Genomic DNA, 14,132 nt, shown 5'->3' with positions numbered 1-14,132 from the left:
CCAAAGCTGACTACTGTTCTGCATTCATTGGACCCCCTTTCTGTGCATCCAAATGGGCAGCTCTACATGATAGTCTGCGCTTGTCATTCCCAGACCATCAGTAGCTTGTGGAATGGTACAAAGGCACCATAGCCAGGCTTGCTGGAAAGAACAGAAACAGAAGTAACAAAGTACTGAAACAATGACAGTGTTTGAAGCTCATTTAAACTCAAATCCTCCTTAATTGAAATGCACTTGGTTATGCAGTGTGTCACGTACATTGTATTTTACTACTTGGGTTTATAAATCAAGGACAAAATCAGTCAGATATTCATTGCCGCAGGACTTCACACCCCACATTTCACTTCTTAAATGCTAAATTTGAGTCTGCCAAGTTTACAACAACCCGAGATTTGCATACTCAGCTCAGCCACAACATGCACAGGATTTGTTCAAGTATGTTTGAAGGTGTTAAATACCTAATACCTAGTGTGATGGATTGATTTATACAGATACTTTGATGTAATTCCATTTGTTTCATTTCAATTCATTTGTTTAAGCTTTTGGGATCATGCTTTAATAACAGACGATCCCACAATAGGATTATTCGTTTATTAAAATGAACTGTGCAAATCTACAATATAATAATGCAACCAAAAGTGTTTGCAGGAGGCATTTTAGTTGTGAAATTAAAATTATCCCTGTAAAGCACCACTGAGTGTCACTGAGTTGGACATAATAAATCACAGTGCAGCACTGAATGTCAGGTTGCACACCCTAAGACACGTTTGGGTTAAAAAGAAATCAGATCAGTTACCATTCAAAGTAGCTGTATCCCTTGTGGCTGCCGTCATGCAATCCAGGATCAGGTGTCTGCAGCTCCACCCCAAGTTGGAGTTCTGCCTCCCCCTGCAGGTAGCCCAGGAAACGAATAGTCCCTGTGCTGATCCGACCAGACGGCAGCATAATCCTGACCTGGTGACCGAGCTCCAGGTCCATTGGGGAATGGGGTACAAAGGCTCGGTGAGGCCCTTGGGATGTTCTCCATGACCTCGTACTGAAGGAAGAACGAGTTCATTCAGTAATATAACAAAGATAGAAATCAATTCTGTCATACTTTAAAGGACCAGTGTGTCAGATTTAGGGGGCTTAATATGCTTTATCCCTATTTAATCCATTGCACTGTAGCATACAAGATATGCTATTATTCTTACTTTATATCTATCTATATATATATTTATAAATTATATTTTTATATTATATTATTGTCGGGTACATCACTGGCCCTGAATACTTTTCGTTTTCCTGTGTAAGCATGCAAATGACAATAAATAAACCCTGAACCTTGAGCCTTGAATATTCATAATTCTGTTTTCATTAGTGTATAATCACCTAAAAAGAATTCTTGTTTTTGTTACCTTAGAATGAGTCTTTTATATCTACAGACACTGCTGGTTCTCTTCCATCGAGTCCAACATGTTAAACCGCCATGTTTCTACAGAATCCCTACAACTATCCCATGAAAAACATCAAATTGTTGTTTTTATTCTTCATTGTTTGTGCTGATTAAACATATGAGATATCAGTTTTTTTTTTGTTTATTAGTCTTAGACGTCCTGGTAGGGTTGGTTTCATGACCTTTAGCCAGGCTTGCTGTCAGTTTCTAGTCTTGGTGCTAACTAACTGCTGGTTGTATCTCCATTTTTGCCATGCAGTACAGATATGGTCAATCTTCTCATCTGGCTATGAACTATTTCTTTATAGGTTGTACCTGGTGGCTGAGCATGAGGAGAAGGCAGTTCTTGAGCTCAGTACCGATGATGAGGATAACTGACTGCCTGACAAACTGCTTATGTTAGTGTCACTGCTTGATGACACCTCAGATCCCCTGTGTTGGTACATCATTCTTGAGAGATCACCTGTTTATTAGAGAACAGCAGTTGCGTTCATTGGATTGTAATGATTGAATGTAAAAACAAATGAATGAATGCAGTTTGAGTTACTGTCATTTACTTGAACACGGCTCAAACGCTACTCCATTGTCTGCTCCTGACTCTCCGTGGTCATCACAACTGCCCTCTTTCCCCATCACTCCAACCTGAGAGACCAGCTGAGGAAAAGGAGACAATCTATTATGAATGAAATCATAGACACAACTTCAACCACACCCACACACATTTACATGCACACCTGATTATGTAGCACTTCCTGTTGTCTCTGCAGCTCTGCAAACCTCCTTTCCCATGATGCTCTCTCACAGGCAATCCTGGTCTTGATTGACAGTAGCTCTTTCTCGGTTTTGGATAGCCTTTTTTGAAGGGTAGTCGTGCGGTCGGGGCTACCTGGTATGGCTGCAATCGCTTTACTTTCCGAACCTGACAAATGAAGTCAAATAAGGTCATCAAATCATATCTCTACATGCTGAAGAGATTTACAGTAGATTTACAATTGGATGCTAATAGCACTTTGGCTCCATATAGATAAGACAATACAGCTTGTTGTTGGTTAACATTTAACCCTGATAGATGTGAGAAATAGGCTTGATAACAGTTCATTTTGAGTGATACCGAACACTTAATACTGATACAGAACCCCTTTAAAGTAGCTTAAATAATCTTTTCAGGTTAAAGGAAAGTTTTCATTGGGCAATACCATTGTTTTTATGACATCCTTACCCACAGGTTGCTTCAGCTGTCGTCTCGTGTTGTGTTGTTGTGGCATGTGTTGTTCCCTTGGCAAAAATTTGATTGCATTGTATGGGCATATCTGCAATGCAAATGCTTATATTATTACCATAAAGCTCTTAGCAAAACGTGACGAGATATCAGTAGGAGTTTCACAGAACGCACACTCACCCAAAGGAACCTGCAGGTGCACAGTATCCCCTTGAACGTCCATGTAAACGCAGTCCACAGCATATATTCTGTCATGTTGAAGCATGTTTACCTCACATTGTGGTATTCTGACAGGGGTAAGAGTCACAGTTAAAGTGTAATACGTATTACATCAAGTGGTGGGGATGTAACTAAGTACATTTAGTAAAATATAGTAAATGCAAAACATAGAACATTTTTAAATGAGTCATTGTAAAAAAAAAAAAAAAACAAGATGACATGATGTTTAAGAAGTCATTATTCATGCAAAAGTGCCAAAATGATTTGCTTTTCTTGTCTTAAATTACAGTAAACAGAATAATTGTCAGGTTTACACCATTCAAGACATTTTTAAATTTCCGCTTTAAGCTCTGGTGAGCAGCATGCGTCACCAGTGGCCTTCCTGTAGACAGGGATGGTTAAGAAGCTTCATTTTATGCTGTTTTTTTTTACAAACAAAACAATATATAGATAATCAAGAAAATAGTCAGCAGATTAATCCACAATTAAATGTAATCATTAGTTGCAGCCCAGTATAAAATTAGCTAAATTTCAACCAATATATAATAATAAAACTCAAGGATCTGAATACATCCTCTACCACTGATTATTTACTTAACTGTGGCTTAATGATCAGGTGTAGGCTGGTACAGAAAGTAGGCTATGCTATATGTGGGTGGATGTTGCCTGCCATGACATCATACACAAACAAATACAGATTAAACAAAACGAGAACATGGATGGGGAATGTACCGACAAAGTCGAACACTGACCTTTGCCAGAAGCTCAACCGCAAACAAACATGTGCAGTCATGAGGAAATGGTAGCTCTCATTTCTGTTCAATGAATTTGTCCAAGTCCATGGTGAATGCTAATGTGGCGCTCAGGGCTCACTGACCTGTTGCTATGCACCAAGTCTGTGTGAACGGTGACTGCTTGGTAGGTAAATCTTCTGACTAATCTTCTTAGTCATGCAGCCGCACAGTCCAGTTGCATCTAGTCTTCTTAATTTGGTCTACTGAGCCTTGTCTGTAAACAATGTGAATAAGTCTAACACACACGCAGTGCAACTGTTATCTCTGTTGCAGGATTCAGTGTCAGCATCCACCTGTGCTGCCTTTTGACACATTCAGTTGCTGAATGAGCAAAATAAACAAATGTTATGCCAAAAATGGGCTTTTGATTATATAATAGTCACAAAAAAACATTTCAGAAGTTTATTTCCAATTTAAATTACGACATATTTTAACATATATAACATATATAACTATAACATTTCCATAGTGTGACACCTTCACATATCTGTTTTCTGCGGTGTATTTTGAGTTAATGATGCCTGCAGTAATAATACATAATTGTTTACATAAATGCAGCTTTTTGGAAACTGTGGACCCTCATCCAACTAAGCAGTTGAACCAAGTAGTTTTTTTATGTTTCAACGTAGTGTGAGCCTGGCGGCAAAGAAGAGCCTACAAAGGATTTACAGCCAAATATTAAATAAAATAACTTTAATTGAATTAAATGTTGGGCACCATAGGAGCTGCAGTTTGATGAGTGCTCATTTGAAAATCTCTCAAATTAGAGCTGAAAGTTGCAACTTTAACTTTGTACTGTTGATTTTCTGTTCCAAAAAAAACAAGATGTGTCACCGTCTGTGGCTTGTACCATATTTACACTAAAGGCTGTTCCTGATCATTTTGCCCTGTGTGAACACTGTGCCCTTTGTTCAGTATTTCCAAGACAAAATATGCAAATCACTTCATTCAGATTCATATGTTCATGGCGAGGGCTATTTGAGGCTTTGACGAACTGAAAAAATGACAGAGGGTGGTGCAAACTTAAATCTTTTGAGAATCAAACTGACTTTGTTACCACAGTTTATCTAATTTCAGGTAGAATCTAGTGAACACTATCAGAAACAGGATTATTAAAGAGACTGGGATAAAACACTGTGTCATTTATCTCACTCTGAGGAAGTCAAGTGTGAAAAGGGGCAGGATTTCTTCCTACTTGATTTTCCTATTAATTATACAGGACAGAAGTCTTTGGTTTCAAAGTAAAGCTGGGCATTCACATGAAATGTGAGCCCTCGAGCAATATCTACATGGTTAATTGTTGTTTGTGAAAAGACGTACAAATTTAGCTCTTACATGGGCAGCTTCTGCTCAGGTGTGCTGTCTGCATTCAGAAAAACATTCTCACCGAAGGTCATGAACATGCAAACAAACAATCAAATAGTGACTGTAAAACCAAATTCCCAGGTTTGGACGTCATCAACAACATTTTAGTTTCTCAGCATTGTATGGTCACTCATTTGACTGAGTTTGCATGATGCTGACTATCAAAGAACCCCATCGCTTGTTCTTGTCAAATGCAAACAAATGATGAAGCATTTTTACATACTGCTACAACAAAGTTATCAAAACAAAGTTATTATGAAAATAACCATATTTTAGCATAGTTAAAGATGTTTTTGATAAAAAAATGACAAGTCTAGGTAGGACTGAAAGACTTTCTTTAAATCTCATTGTTATTTCTTTCTTTTTTGTTGGCTTTTGTTCGAAATAAAAAAATATCAAAAAAAAAAAACTCTGAACAACTTCATATCTAACAGCAATGCTGGAGACTGTGGACCAAAGTACCATATTTTGGTAACATATATTTATCCTCAGAGACACTGTAGGCTAGGAAAGTCCAGTAAAGGACAGTAAGACAGAGGATGACAGCTTAATGTTATGTTATGCACCAAAACACCAAGACAAAGGTGTCTCTGCACAAGCAGTATTAACGAAGGATCAATTTCAGCCAATATCTCTCTTTTTTCTTTTTTGCTTTATGATTATGTATTAAGTATAACCTAATACAAAGATAACTTCTGCATCATGAATCGAGAACATCACAGTAGAATAAGTAGAATAGTATGACAATACAAATACAATTCAAAGAACTGAAGTTCTTTTTACTACCCACAGAACTTCAGAAATAACTCTCAGACTCTTTGGCATGCATCTTTGGAAACAACACCTTAAACAAGTCATGTACAGCAGACAAAATTTCATTCGTTTCATGCAGCTGCAATGAAAAAAAAAGGATTTCTGTCACCTGAATAGTGCAAGAGCTTTTTCTGTCATGCCCAAGAATTCTACGTTCTCTTGGCCACAAAGAGGTAATTGTAGTCTGTGGGGGCTTTATGGCTGCCAGAGAGAGGGGCTCTGATTTCACATTGTGTTGAACAGAAACCAGGAGGTTCCCCATACAAATCATCCCACAGGACACTGAGATCTCACCTGCACTCTTATAGGAGAGCAAAGGCTTAATCCACTAAGTTATTTTTGTAAATCTTTAATTGTGGGGTGCACAGTTTTAGTTTACTTTCTTTAAAGCAACCAAACGCTGCAGAGTACTATATGCTCGTAATGTAATATCTTCTATTATGTTGAGTTTACACACAGTAAAATGGTATTAAAAGATATTTTGAAAGCTAAAGGTAACAATTAAAGCTATATTTCTTTACCTTTTTACCTGTACAGCTGTTTTTACATTACTGCTTTCAGTGGTCACCTATGATGCACTAGTTTAGCTTGCCCATTTTTGAAAATTCCTGTATTAACTTTTTCTTAGAAAGATTAACACATCTTTAGACCCACCCAGCGACAAGAGGCCATTAGTCTCCTCCTCTCATACTGGTATAGCTGTGCAGGTGAGAATTTCCACTTCTTACGTTAGTGCTGTCAGCAGGAAGCAAAGGGGGGAGGTGATAGAAAGCAACGGAGAAAAAGAACGCCAGAGAGAGAGAGAGAGAGAGCCCATTCACTTCAACCACAGCTGACAAAAAGACCCTCCAAAGTGCAGCGCAGGTGAGTGAAACGTGATGATTTTAATGATGATGATTTTAATGATTTTAAATGATTAATTTTGTGAGTGTGATTTTTAAACCAGCTAAACGGAGCTTTGATTTGGTGAGTTCATATGGGTGCACAAGGTGATGCAGGTCACCAACGGTGGTACTGTTGTAGCCAGTGGATGTTGCAGCAGGTTAATGTTATGGTGTCGTATTGTGACGATTCATTTACAAACATTGTTTAATATGATCATAATTAATATGCTCTGTTGTGAATAAGTCAATCAAGTTAATGAATTTGCCTAATGCAAATATAGATCGGTGAGTTTGAGTTAATTCTATCATATATCCTTTTATCTATTTTTTGATAACTTATGATTGTGTTATTTTTCTCAGTCTCAGGAATCACCGTTAAAATGACTTTATTTTAGCTGATTACAAATTTTTACAATTATTCATAAAACATTTTCTGTTTGTAGAAACTCTTCAACACAGAGACGGTCATTTCTGAAGATGCTTATCATTCACAGCAGCTAATATTGTTGTTATCATTTCACTAGTTTTATAATTAAATCTTACAGATGATTCATTCTTACACTATGAGGAGGACAATGTAATAGTGACTGTATGTAACAGCATGAAGATTAAGCACGTAACTCTTGGTGCGCCGTACATCAAATTGGATATCCTATAAGAAATCCAATCTTCCAATTACACTCTGCATTTTCACCTGGAAGCCAAAATGGCCACTGTTGTCACACAGTTTCCAGGGTGTAGAGCCCACAGGAGTCGAGCTTGGATCCAAGGGAGAGGGGAAAAAACAAGCCATGCAGTTCTCCCATGGGGACTGTTAAAGGAACAAACACTTTTTAATTGTGTTCACTGATAAACTATGGCAAACAGAGACACTTACAATATAATTGTGACACTACTCTGTACTACATTTAGCAGGAATGACCTCTTAAGGGGATGACCATTGCTGAAAACTGCTTATTGTGCTTAAACTTAAAAAGTTCTGACAAAGGTTTCTGTTTAAGATGCCACTAATGTGAGAAATTGTGTGTTAAAATGTGAAAAAAAAGCTAAACTGCAGCTTTAAATCTCACATTCATCAGTTTCCTCTATTGGGACTAACCAAACAATTATGAGATCAGTTTCACCAGGACAATCAGAGGGTTGTAAAAAGGGGAGACCACAGATGACTTAGCTCTCACAGATCAAAAGAACTGTGACTGGTTGGTTACAATGAACGAGCACAACTTTAATTTAGAGACCTGTTAACAGTTTGAACTGTGCCCATGTTACCATTCAATATAAAGATCTTTTGTCAGCACAGAAATTAAGCTTGTTTTTCCTAGATATTTGTCATTGCATCTGCGTAAGACTTCAATCAAATCTGTCATCCATTTCATTCATGTTAACGGATTGTTTAACCCTTCCCTTTACCAGGATTTCGGAAGATGACTTCATTGCAGGCTGGACGAAGAGCTCTCTCCCTTTCTGCCAATGTGAGAATGGTCTCCACCGCTTTTATAAAGAACACAGGTATGAGTGTATGTTTCCGTTAGGCAACGGGTATTTAAAATTACTGTGAGTGGTCATATGTCCATGCTCATGTTACGCTGTATAATCTGATATCTTCACCTTATTCAAACCTTGTTCAAATCACAGATTTGCAGCAAATGACTAAACAATCTAAACATCATATGACACCCCCTATAATTAGATCCTAAATTTGAGTAAAGAAATAGGAAGAACAAAAAGGGAGGGATGCCTCTTATAGTCTGTTGGATGTCCTAGGAAGTCATTTAATAGGATAAGCAGATGTACAACAGATGTATGTAAAAAGTAGAGAAAATTATGAAAGTAAGGTGATTTAGCTGTCTTCTTATGCAAAATTGGTATTTAAGAAGTGAACGCAGGTAGAACTAATAAGGACTCCACTGTCACTGTCCCAAAAGCAAAGATGTCATACTGTAGCTCTCTCATGAATAGATGACATGTGCATGTTGGCATAGTGACTGTATTTTCACCACCACTGCACGTACGGCCAAACACATTCAGGTGTGTATGCTTACACAAGTTTACACTATCTTTGCTCCATCTTTTTTTTTTGTTGCTATTTTTATTTATATTCACGTATCATAAACAGACTCTACGGCCAGGCTGTAGACTCTTGAGTCTGGTGCCATGTGGTTAATGATAACATCCGCATGCAAACAACAATGGGAATGTCATTACGTATATTTCCATATATATAATCCTATAATTCTGAATATATTTAAATAATAACCAGAAGCAGACCCTGATGAAGGCCACAAGCTAAAATGTGGTGGACTTACGATTCAGTTGTTTTTTGTACATGCAAGCATTGCTAGAATCTTTACCTGTTCTGACTTTTTTCCCTTCGCAGTGCACTTTGGAGGTGAAGGTGAATTTGAGGCAGAAATCCCAACTCTCTCAAAATGTTGGAAAGTTTGTGTCAGTCAATTAAGTAGATTTTCAGTTATTGCATTGGATAAATGAGATGTTTCATAGATGACCACCAAAGTGATTAAAATTCATCCTCCAGGCTCCATGAACATCTGTATCAAGTTTCACGGCAATCTATTATTTAGCTAAAAAAAAACAACAATCTGGTGGCATGAGTGGGAAAGTCTGAAAATTACCAAAGTCAGTAGGCTCTTTCCTCTGAGGACTATGCATTTCTGTGTAAACTTTGATGACAATCCATTCCATGTCTTATATTAAACAGATTGACAATTTAGTATCACTTTAAAGTAACCGTTTTGTTACCTTATAGCCAATGTACAAAATTATTCCAAGAAATCATCAAGAAAAGTGCAGAGCTAAGCTAAATAACAGCAAATAATTTCACATATTTCCGTATACTAAAATACACATTTTCCTATTGTGTTTCCAAAAATGTCAGGTTGCACTGGTATCCTGTGGCTCCTCGTATTAGGAATAGTCCTGCCATCAGTATTAGTGTCAGGTGAGAGCACTACTTCATTGGCATCCTCCACTTCCTCCAATACTGCCACCACATCAGCCACTGCAGCCCCCAGCAGCCCTACCCAGCCCCCCACCACTGTAACCACAGGGTCTGCCACCACCACCATGGCTGCCACAACCATCTCTGGAAGCACAGCAACCAGCAACACCCAGGCTTCAACTTCTCCCACTTCCATGGGCGCAACCACCATCCAGTCCTCTACAATGACCAGCAGCAACACAGCCACCACAGCCATGAGTACCAGCCAGGCTCCTACAACCACCATCTCCTCTGGAAGCACAGGAACAGCTACCACCCAGTCCATGTCCACCAGTTCAGGAGGTACAGCAATGACCAGCACCACGCAGTCTATCACAACCACAGCCACCCCTGGAGGCACAGCATCCATCACTTCCACACAGTCCCCCACAGCCACAAGCACCTCTGCAGGCATGGTCACTACCATGACGCAGTCCCCCACAACCACCTCTGGAGGCATAGTCACCACCACCACACCATCCCCCGCAAGCACCTCCGGAGGCTCAGCATCAAGCGCTTCCACTCAGCCACCCACAACCACAAGCACCTCTGGAGGCATAGTCACCACCACACCATCCCCCACCAGCACCTCCGGAGGGTCAGCATCAACCGCTTCCACTCAGCCACCCACAACCACAAGCACCTCTGGAGGCACAGCATCCATCACTCCCACACAGTCCCCCACAGCCACAAGCAACTCTGGAGGCATAGCCACCGCAACCACACAGTCCCCCACAAGCACCTCCGGAGGCACAGCATCAACCACTTCCACTCAGCCACCCACAACCTCTACCACCTCTGGAGGCATATTCACCACAACCACACAGTCCCCCACAACCACAAGCACCTCTGGAGGCACAGTAATCCCCACCCAGTCCCCCACAACCACCTCTGGAGGGTCAGCAACCACCACACAGTCTGGCATCAGCACAACAGCCACTGCATCTTCAACACCTTCTAATCCAATCAGTGCTACTAATTCAGGAACCGCTTCTGCCCCCTCTACAGTTGCTTCAACAGCCAGGACCCAGTCCACCATCTCCTCTATGACTTCAGGCTCTGGTTCCTCAACCTCAATGATGTCAACCAATCAGACATCAAACTCCACGGGTATGTTTTGTTTCAACAAATAACAGTATGGTTCAGTGAACTTTCCAGGCTTTGTTTTCCTATGAAAATGAAAGAAAACTATTGTTATCCTTGACCGTGGCATTCATTTTTCGTCACAGGTGGTATGAATGGAACCACTACAACAAATAATACTTCAATGAGCATGGCAAGTATACTTTATTAGAGATAAGTGTATTCTTGTATTTGCATGTTTGTCTTACCACTCCTTCTCCTACATCCATTTAGCTCCTCGTCTTCATGATGTGCCTTTCATTTTGTTCAAACAGATATCTTGCCCTTCATTCACCTGTAACTACTCGGACTGCTACACAATGTACAACAATGAGAACACATCATGCACTACTGGTGGCTATTGTCAGGTAGGGGGGGCAAAGACACAAAAATCGGAAGTATTTTCTTTAACAAATTATAATAAAATATCCTAAAAGACACTAACGTGGAAATACTGCCAAATATACAACAAATATTGTACAGTAATCTATAGAAGCAACTGAATATTCAAATGATGGCATCTGTAAGTATATCTACCAACCAGGCTTATTCTATTTATATACTTTACTCTTTTACTGTCTGCATAATGTAAATGTCCAGTTTATTGTTAATTTATTTAAAGGGCTAATGATATTTATAGAAATAAAAAAAAGGTAAACACAATTAAAACATGTCTTCTGATGTATCATCCTGCAATGCATCAGCTGATAAGACAGACGGACATGTGCTACACTGTTGGCTGCAGCGCCTCATGCGTTGATAGGTGTGTCAACGCCTCTCAGAGTAACTGCTCTGTGAGCTGCTGCAATTCTACTGGCTGCCTCAATGGCAGTTTTGCATCTATGATGATGACAACAACCACAGGTAAACACTCTTATTAATTAACCACCCAATTTCATGAGTCTTATAATTGTTTTATTAATTTTAGCATTCTCACACTTTCATTACAAATTATGCCAGTTTATCTTATCAGTAGTGTTCATTATGTTTGCATGCATGCACTTTTAATCTTGAACTTGTAATCTCTTTAACATTTTACTCTTTTCCTTGAATGATTTTAGTGATTTCAACAATGACGACGACAACAACACAAGCAACAACAACAACAACAACAACCACAACGTCTCCTAAAACAGATGCCACCAGTGCAACCTCAGCAAACAATGTAAGGACCGACAGCTGCATTTGCGAGTGTGTGCTGGCATGTGAATAGATGGATCCATACGTGTGAGGGTTGTGTGTATCACTCAATTTAGTTTATTCTGCGTCGCTTTGGTCAGCCTGTCTCTGTCTGTCAGATACAAATTGTATTTGTGTGCTAACTATTTTAAATTAGTATCATCCTCTCCTGTGTGTTGTTTTGTTTTTCAGGGGAAAAAATGCCATAAAGGTAAATGCAACGGTACAACTTGCTATAAAAGTTTTGGATCTTTGGAAACATGCACTTCTTCACAGCCACACTGTCAGGTGAGAACTACCAAACATAATCTCAAAACGCTCCATATCACCAACATCTATAATGATGATATAATATAGTTCTAGCAACAGTCTATACCATATTCAATATTCCTATAAGAGTAAGCCTCTGTAACCCTCTGGAGTGGAGATTCATTTTGGTTTATTTGTGCCAGTTCTCTATACATTCATTTTTGTCTTAAACTGTCCTTACCCCACATCCACGGCATCATTTTTTTTCAGCACAAACATAACCATAAGTCTGACTTATCATTCTGTAAATTTATTTAGACAGTAGTAAGTATAAAGCTGCTATGAGCTAAAAATACATGCATGCATGCATCTTCAGTGATAATGAACAATTACTATAGAACATTTGTAATGGTTATAAAAGATTTCAGCAAATCTCACCAGAAAGATTGTACAGTCTACAGACATAAACGAGATACTGTGCGGAAGTACCACACAAGCACCGTCAACTGGTTTTCTCAGCTTGTCTCTACATGACGCATTGATATACATGAGACATTTAACCAGTTGTAGGTCCGGTGCTTTTCTTTCTCACTCACTATTTGCTTTTTCAGCTGAAAAAGGAGACCATAAATTCCATCCTTCAGTGGACAGCAGGTTGCACCACCAACTGTTCTGGCCAAACCACATGCAAGACCGGTACAACACAAGCTTCATGTCATCTGGAATGCTGCAATGCCACTGTGACCTCCTGCCTATGGTTGAATGGCACGCTGAATGTCCCCTCTTTTGCCACAAGAGGTCCTCATCTTAGCACAGAATCAATTGCTTCCTTACTTTGCCTGCTCGCCATCACCTTGCTGCTTTGAGTGCCTAAGTACTAGCTTGCTCAGCTGCTGTGTGGATCATTAAGGTAACCAGAGCTTCGTGTAACTCCCAGTGACTCCGGTAAAGTTGACACTATTTCATTTACACCCATTTATCTCTCTTATATTTGTATGTGATTGTACTGTATATATGTATGGAATTATGTAAAGCCTCAGTTACAATGTTTGTTTCTTGTTTTATTAAAACTTTATCTCTTGTTCAAGACCAATGAAAATGGCTTTGAACTGTATTTCTGAATGGAAACGAAATTTTTCAAAAAAGCAACCCTATTTTCACATCACCTAAAATTAACAAAATGATATATTGAAATGAACTTTCTACTCAGTGATTTTTTTGAGAAATGATTTCAAATTGCCTTCTAATTTGTTTTAGCCATGACCTTGCCCATAACTGGAATTAAATTCAGGTGTTGTCTTCTTACAGAAAGCCAAAAGCAGTTTTTGTGTGTGCCTTCCACTTTATTCTGCTTTGTAGACAATTTTTTAATTTTGGATGGGTGAGTGAGCGAAAACATGACATTTCAGTTAACAGTGACATTATGGGTAGATGATCATCTCTTCAGGCGATTGTGAGAGTACTACAGCTATGACTCTATATGCACTTTATGAAACACAAATGTTATTAGGTGTTGTGAAGGTTTCTGTAGATGTACACATATTGAAATGTGCAATTTAGTACATTTGGCTACTAATATTTTTGTGAATCGTGACTTGGATATCTATAGTACTGTGGGGTTTACAAAATACATTTTACGGTATAATGGTGTCATGTAAATGTTAAATAACATCAGAATTGTTACAGTTTATACTAGTTTTGTGTACTGTATAAAATATAATGATTTTACCTGAAGATTAAATAAATATAATAAACTATGTCTTTGTTTGATTAAGTCACATTTGCCAGAATTGGATTATATTTCTAGAGGCTCGTAGCTTAAAGGCTTGTGTTTATTATGAAATGTATTATGAAA

The 14,132-nt window shown here is 38.8% G+C and overlaps 2 protein-coding genes across 2 annotated transcripts; one reads left to right on the top strand and one right to left on the bottom strand.

Moving 5' to 3' along the window:
• Positions 1-38: 38 nt before the first annotated feature.
• Positions 39-3,895, bottom strand: LOC104919595 (centrosome-associated protein 350). Its single transcript, XM_010731655.3, has 8 exons — positions 3,626-3,895; positions 2,835-2,941; positions 2,655-2,745; positions 2,170-2,354; positions 1,993-2,089; positions 1,751-1,898; positions 797-1,036; positions 39-141 (listed from the first exon to the last, which is right to left on the bottom strand). Exons 2-8 carry the CDS (start codon positions 2,907-2,909, stop codon positions 84-86), a joined length of 894 nt encoding a protein of 297 aa, XP_010729957.2. The 5' UTR covers positions 2,910-2,941; positions 3,626-3,895; the 3' UTR covers positions 39-83.
• Positions 3,896-6,645: 2,750 nt separating this feature from the next.
• On the top strand, positions 6,646-13,429 carry LOC104919594 (mucin-5AC). Its single transcript, XM_019267166.2, has 9 exons — positions 6,646-6,709; positions 8,143-8,238; positions 9,626-10,837; positions 10,957-11,003; positions 11,125-11,217; positions 11,554-11,713; positions 11,911-12,014; positions 12,221-12,316; positions 12,889-13,429. The coding sequence occupies exons 2-9, from the start codon at positions 8,154-8,156 to the stop codon at positions 13,141-13,143; spliced, it is 2,052 nt and encodes a 683-aa protein (XP_019122711.2). The 5' UTR covers positions 6,646-6,709; positions 8,143-8,153; the 3' UTR covers positions 13,144-13,429.
• Positions 13,430-14,132: the final 703 nt, after the last annotated feature.

The sequence above is a fragment of the Larimichthys crocea genome, chromosome XIII (genome assembly GCF_000972845.2).
Source record: "Larimichthys crocea isolate SSNF chromosome XIII, L_crocea_2.0, whole genome shotgun sequence".
Taxonomy (NCBI): domain Eukaryota; kingdom Metazoa; phylum Chordata; class Actinopteri; family Sciaenidae; genus Larimichthys; species Larimichthys crocea.
Note: the sequence above shows the minus strand (reverse complement) of the source record. Positions and strands in the feature narration are given on the sequence as shown.

Coding starts and splice junctions, on each gene's coding strand:
- LOC104919595 (XM_010731655.3), bottom strand. CDS start 2,909: ATGACAGAATATATGCTGTGGACTGCGTTTACATGGACGTTCAAGGGG. Junction 1,037..1,750: donor TCCTCATGCTCAGCCACCAG/GTACAACCTATA, acceptor TTCTTCCTTCAG/TACGAGGTCATGGAGAACAT. Junction 142..796: donor GGATACAGCTACTTTGAATG/GTAACTGATCTG, acceptor TGTTCTTTCCAG/CAAGCCTGGCTATGGTGCCT.
- LOC104919594 (XM_019267166.2), top strand. CDS start 8,154: ATGACTTCATTGCAGGCTGGACGAAGAGCTCTCTCCCTTTCTGCCAAT. Junction 10,838..10,956: donor TCAGACATCAAACTCCACGG/GTATGTTTTGTT, acceptor TTTTCGTCACAG/GTGGTATGAATGGAACCACT. Junction 12,317..12,888: donor CTTCACAGCCACACTGTCAG/GTGAGAACTACC, acceptor TTGCTTTTTCAG/CTGAAAAAGGAGACCATAAA.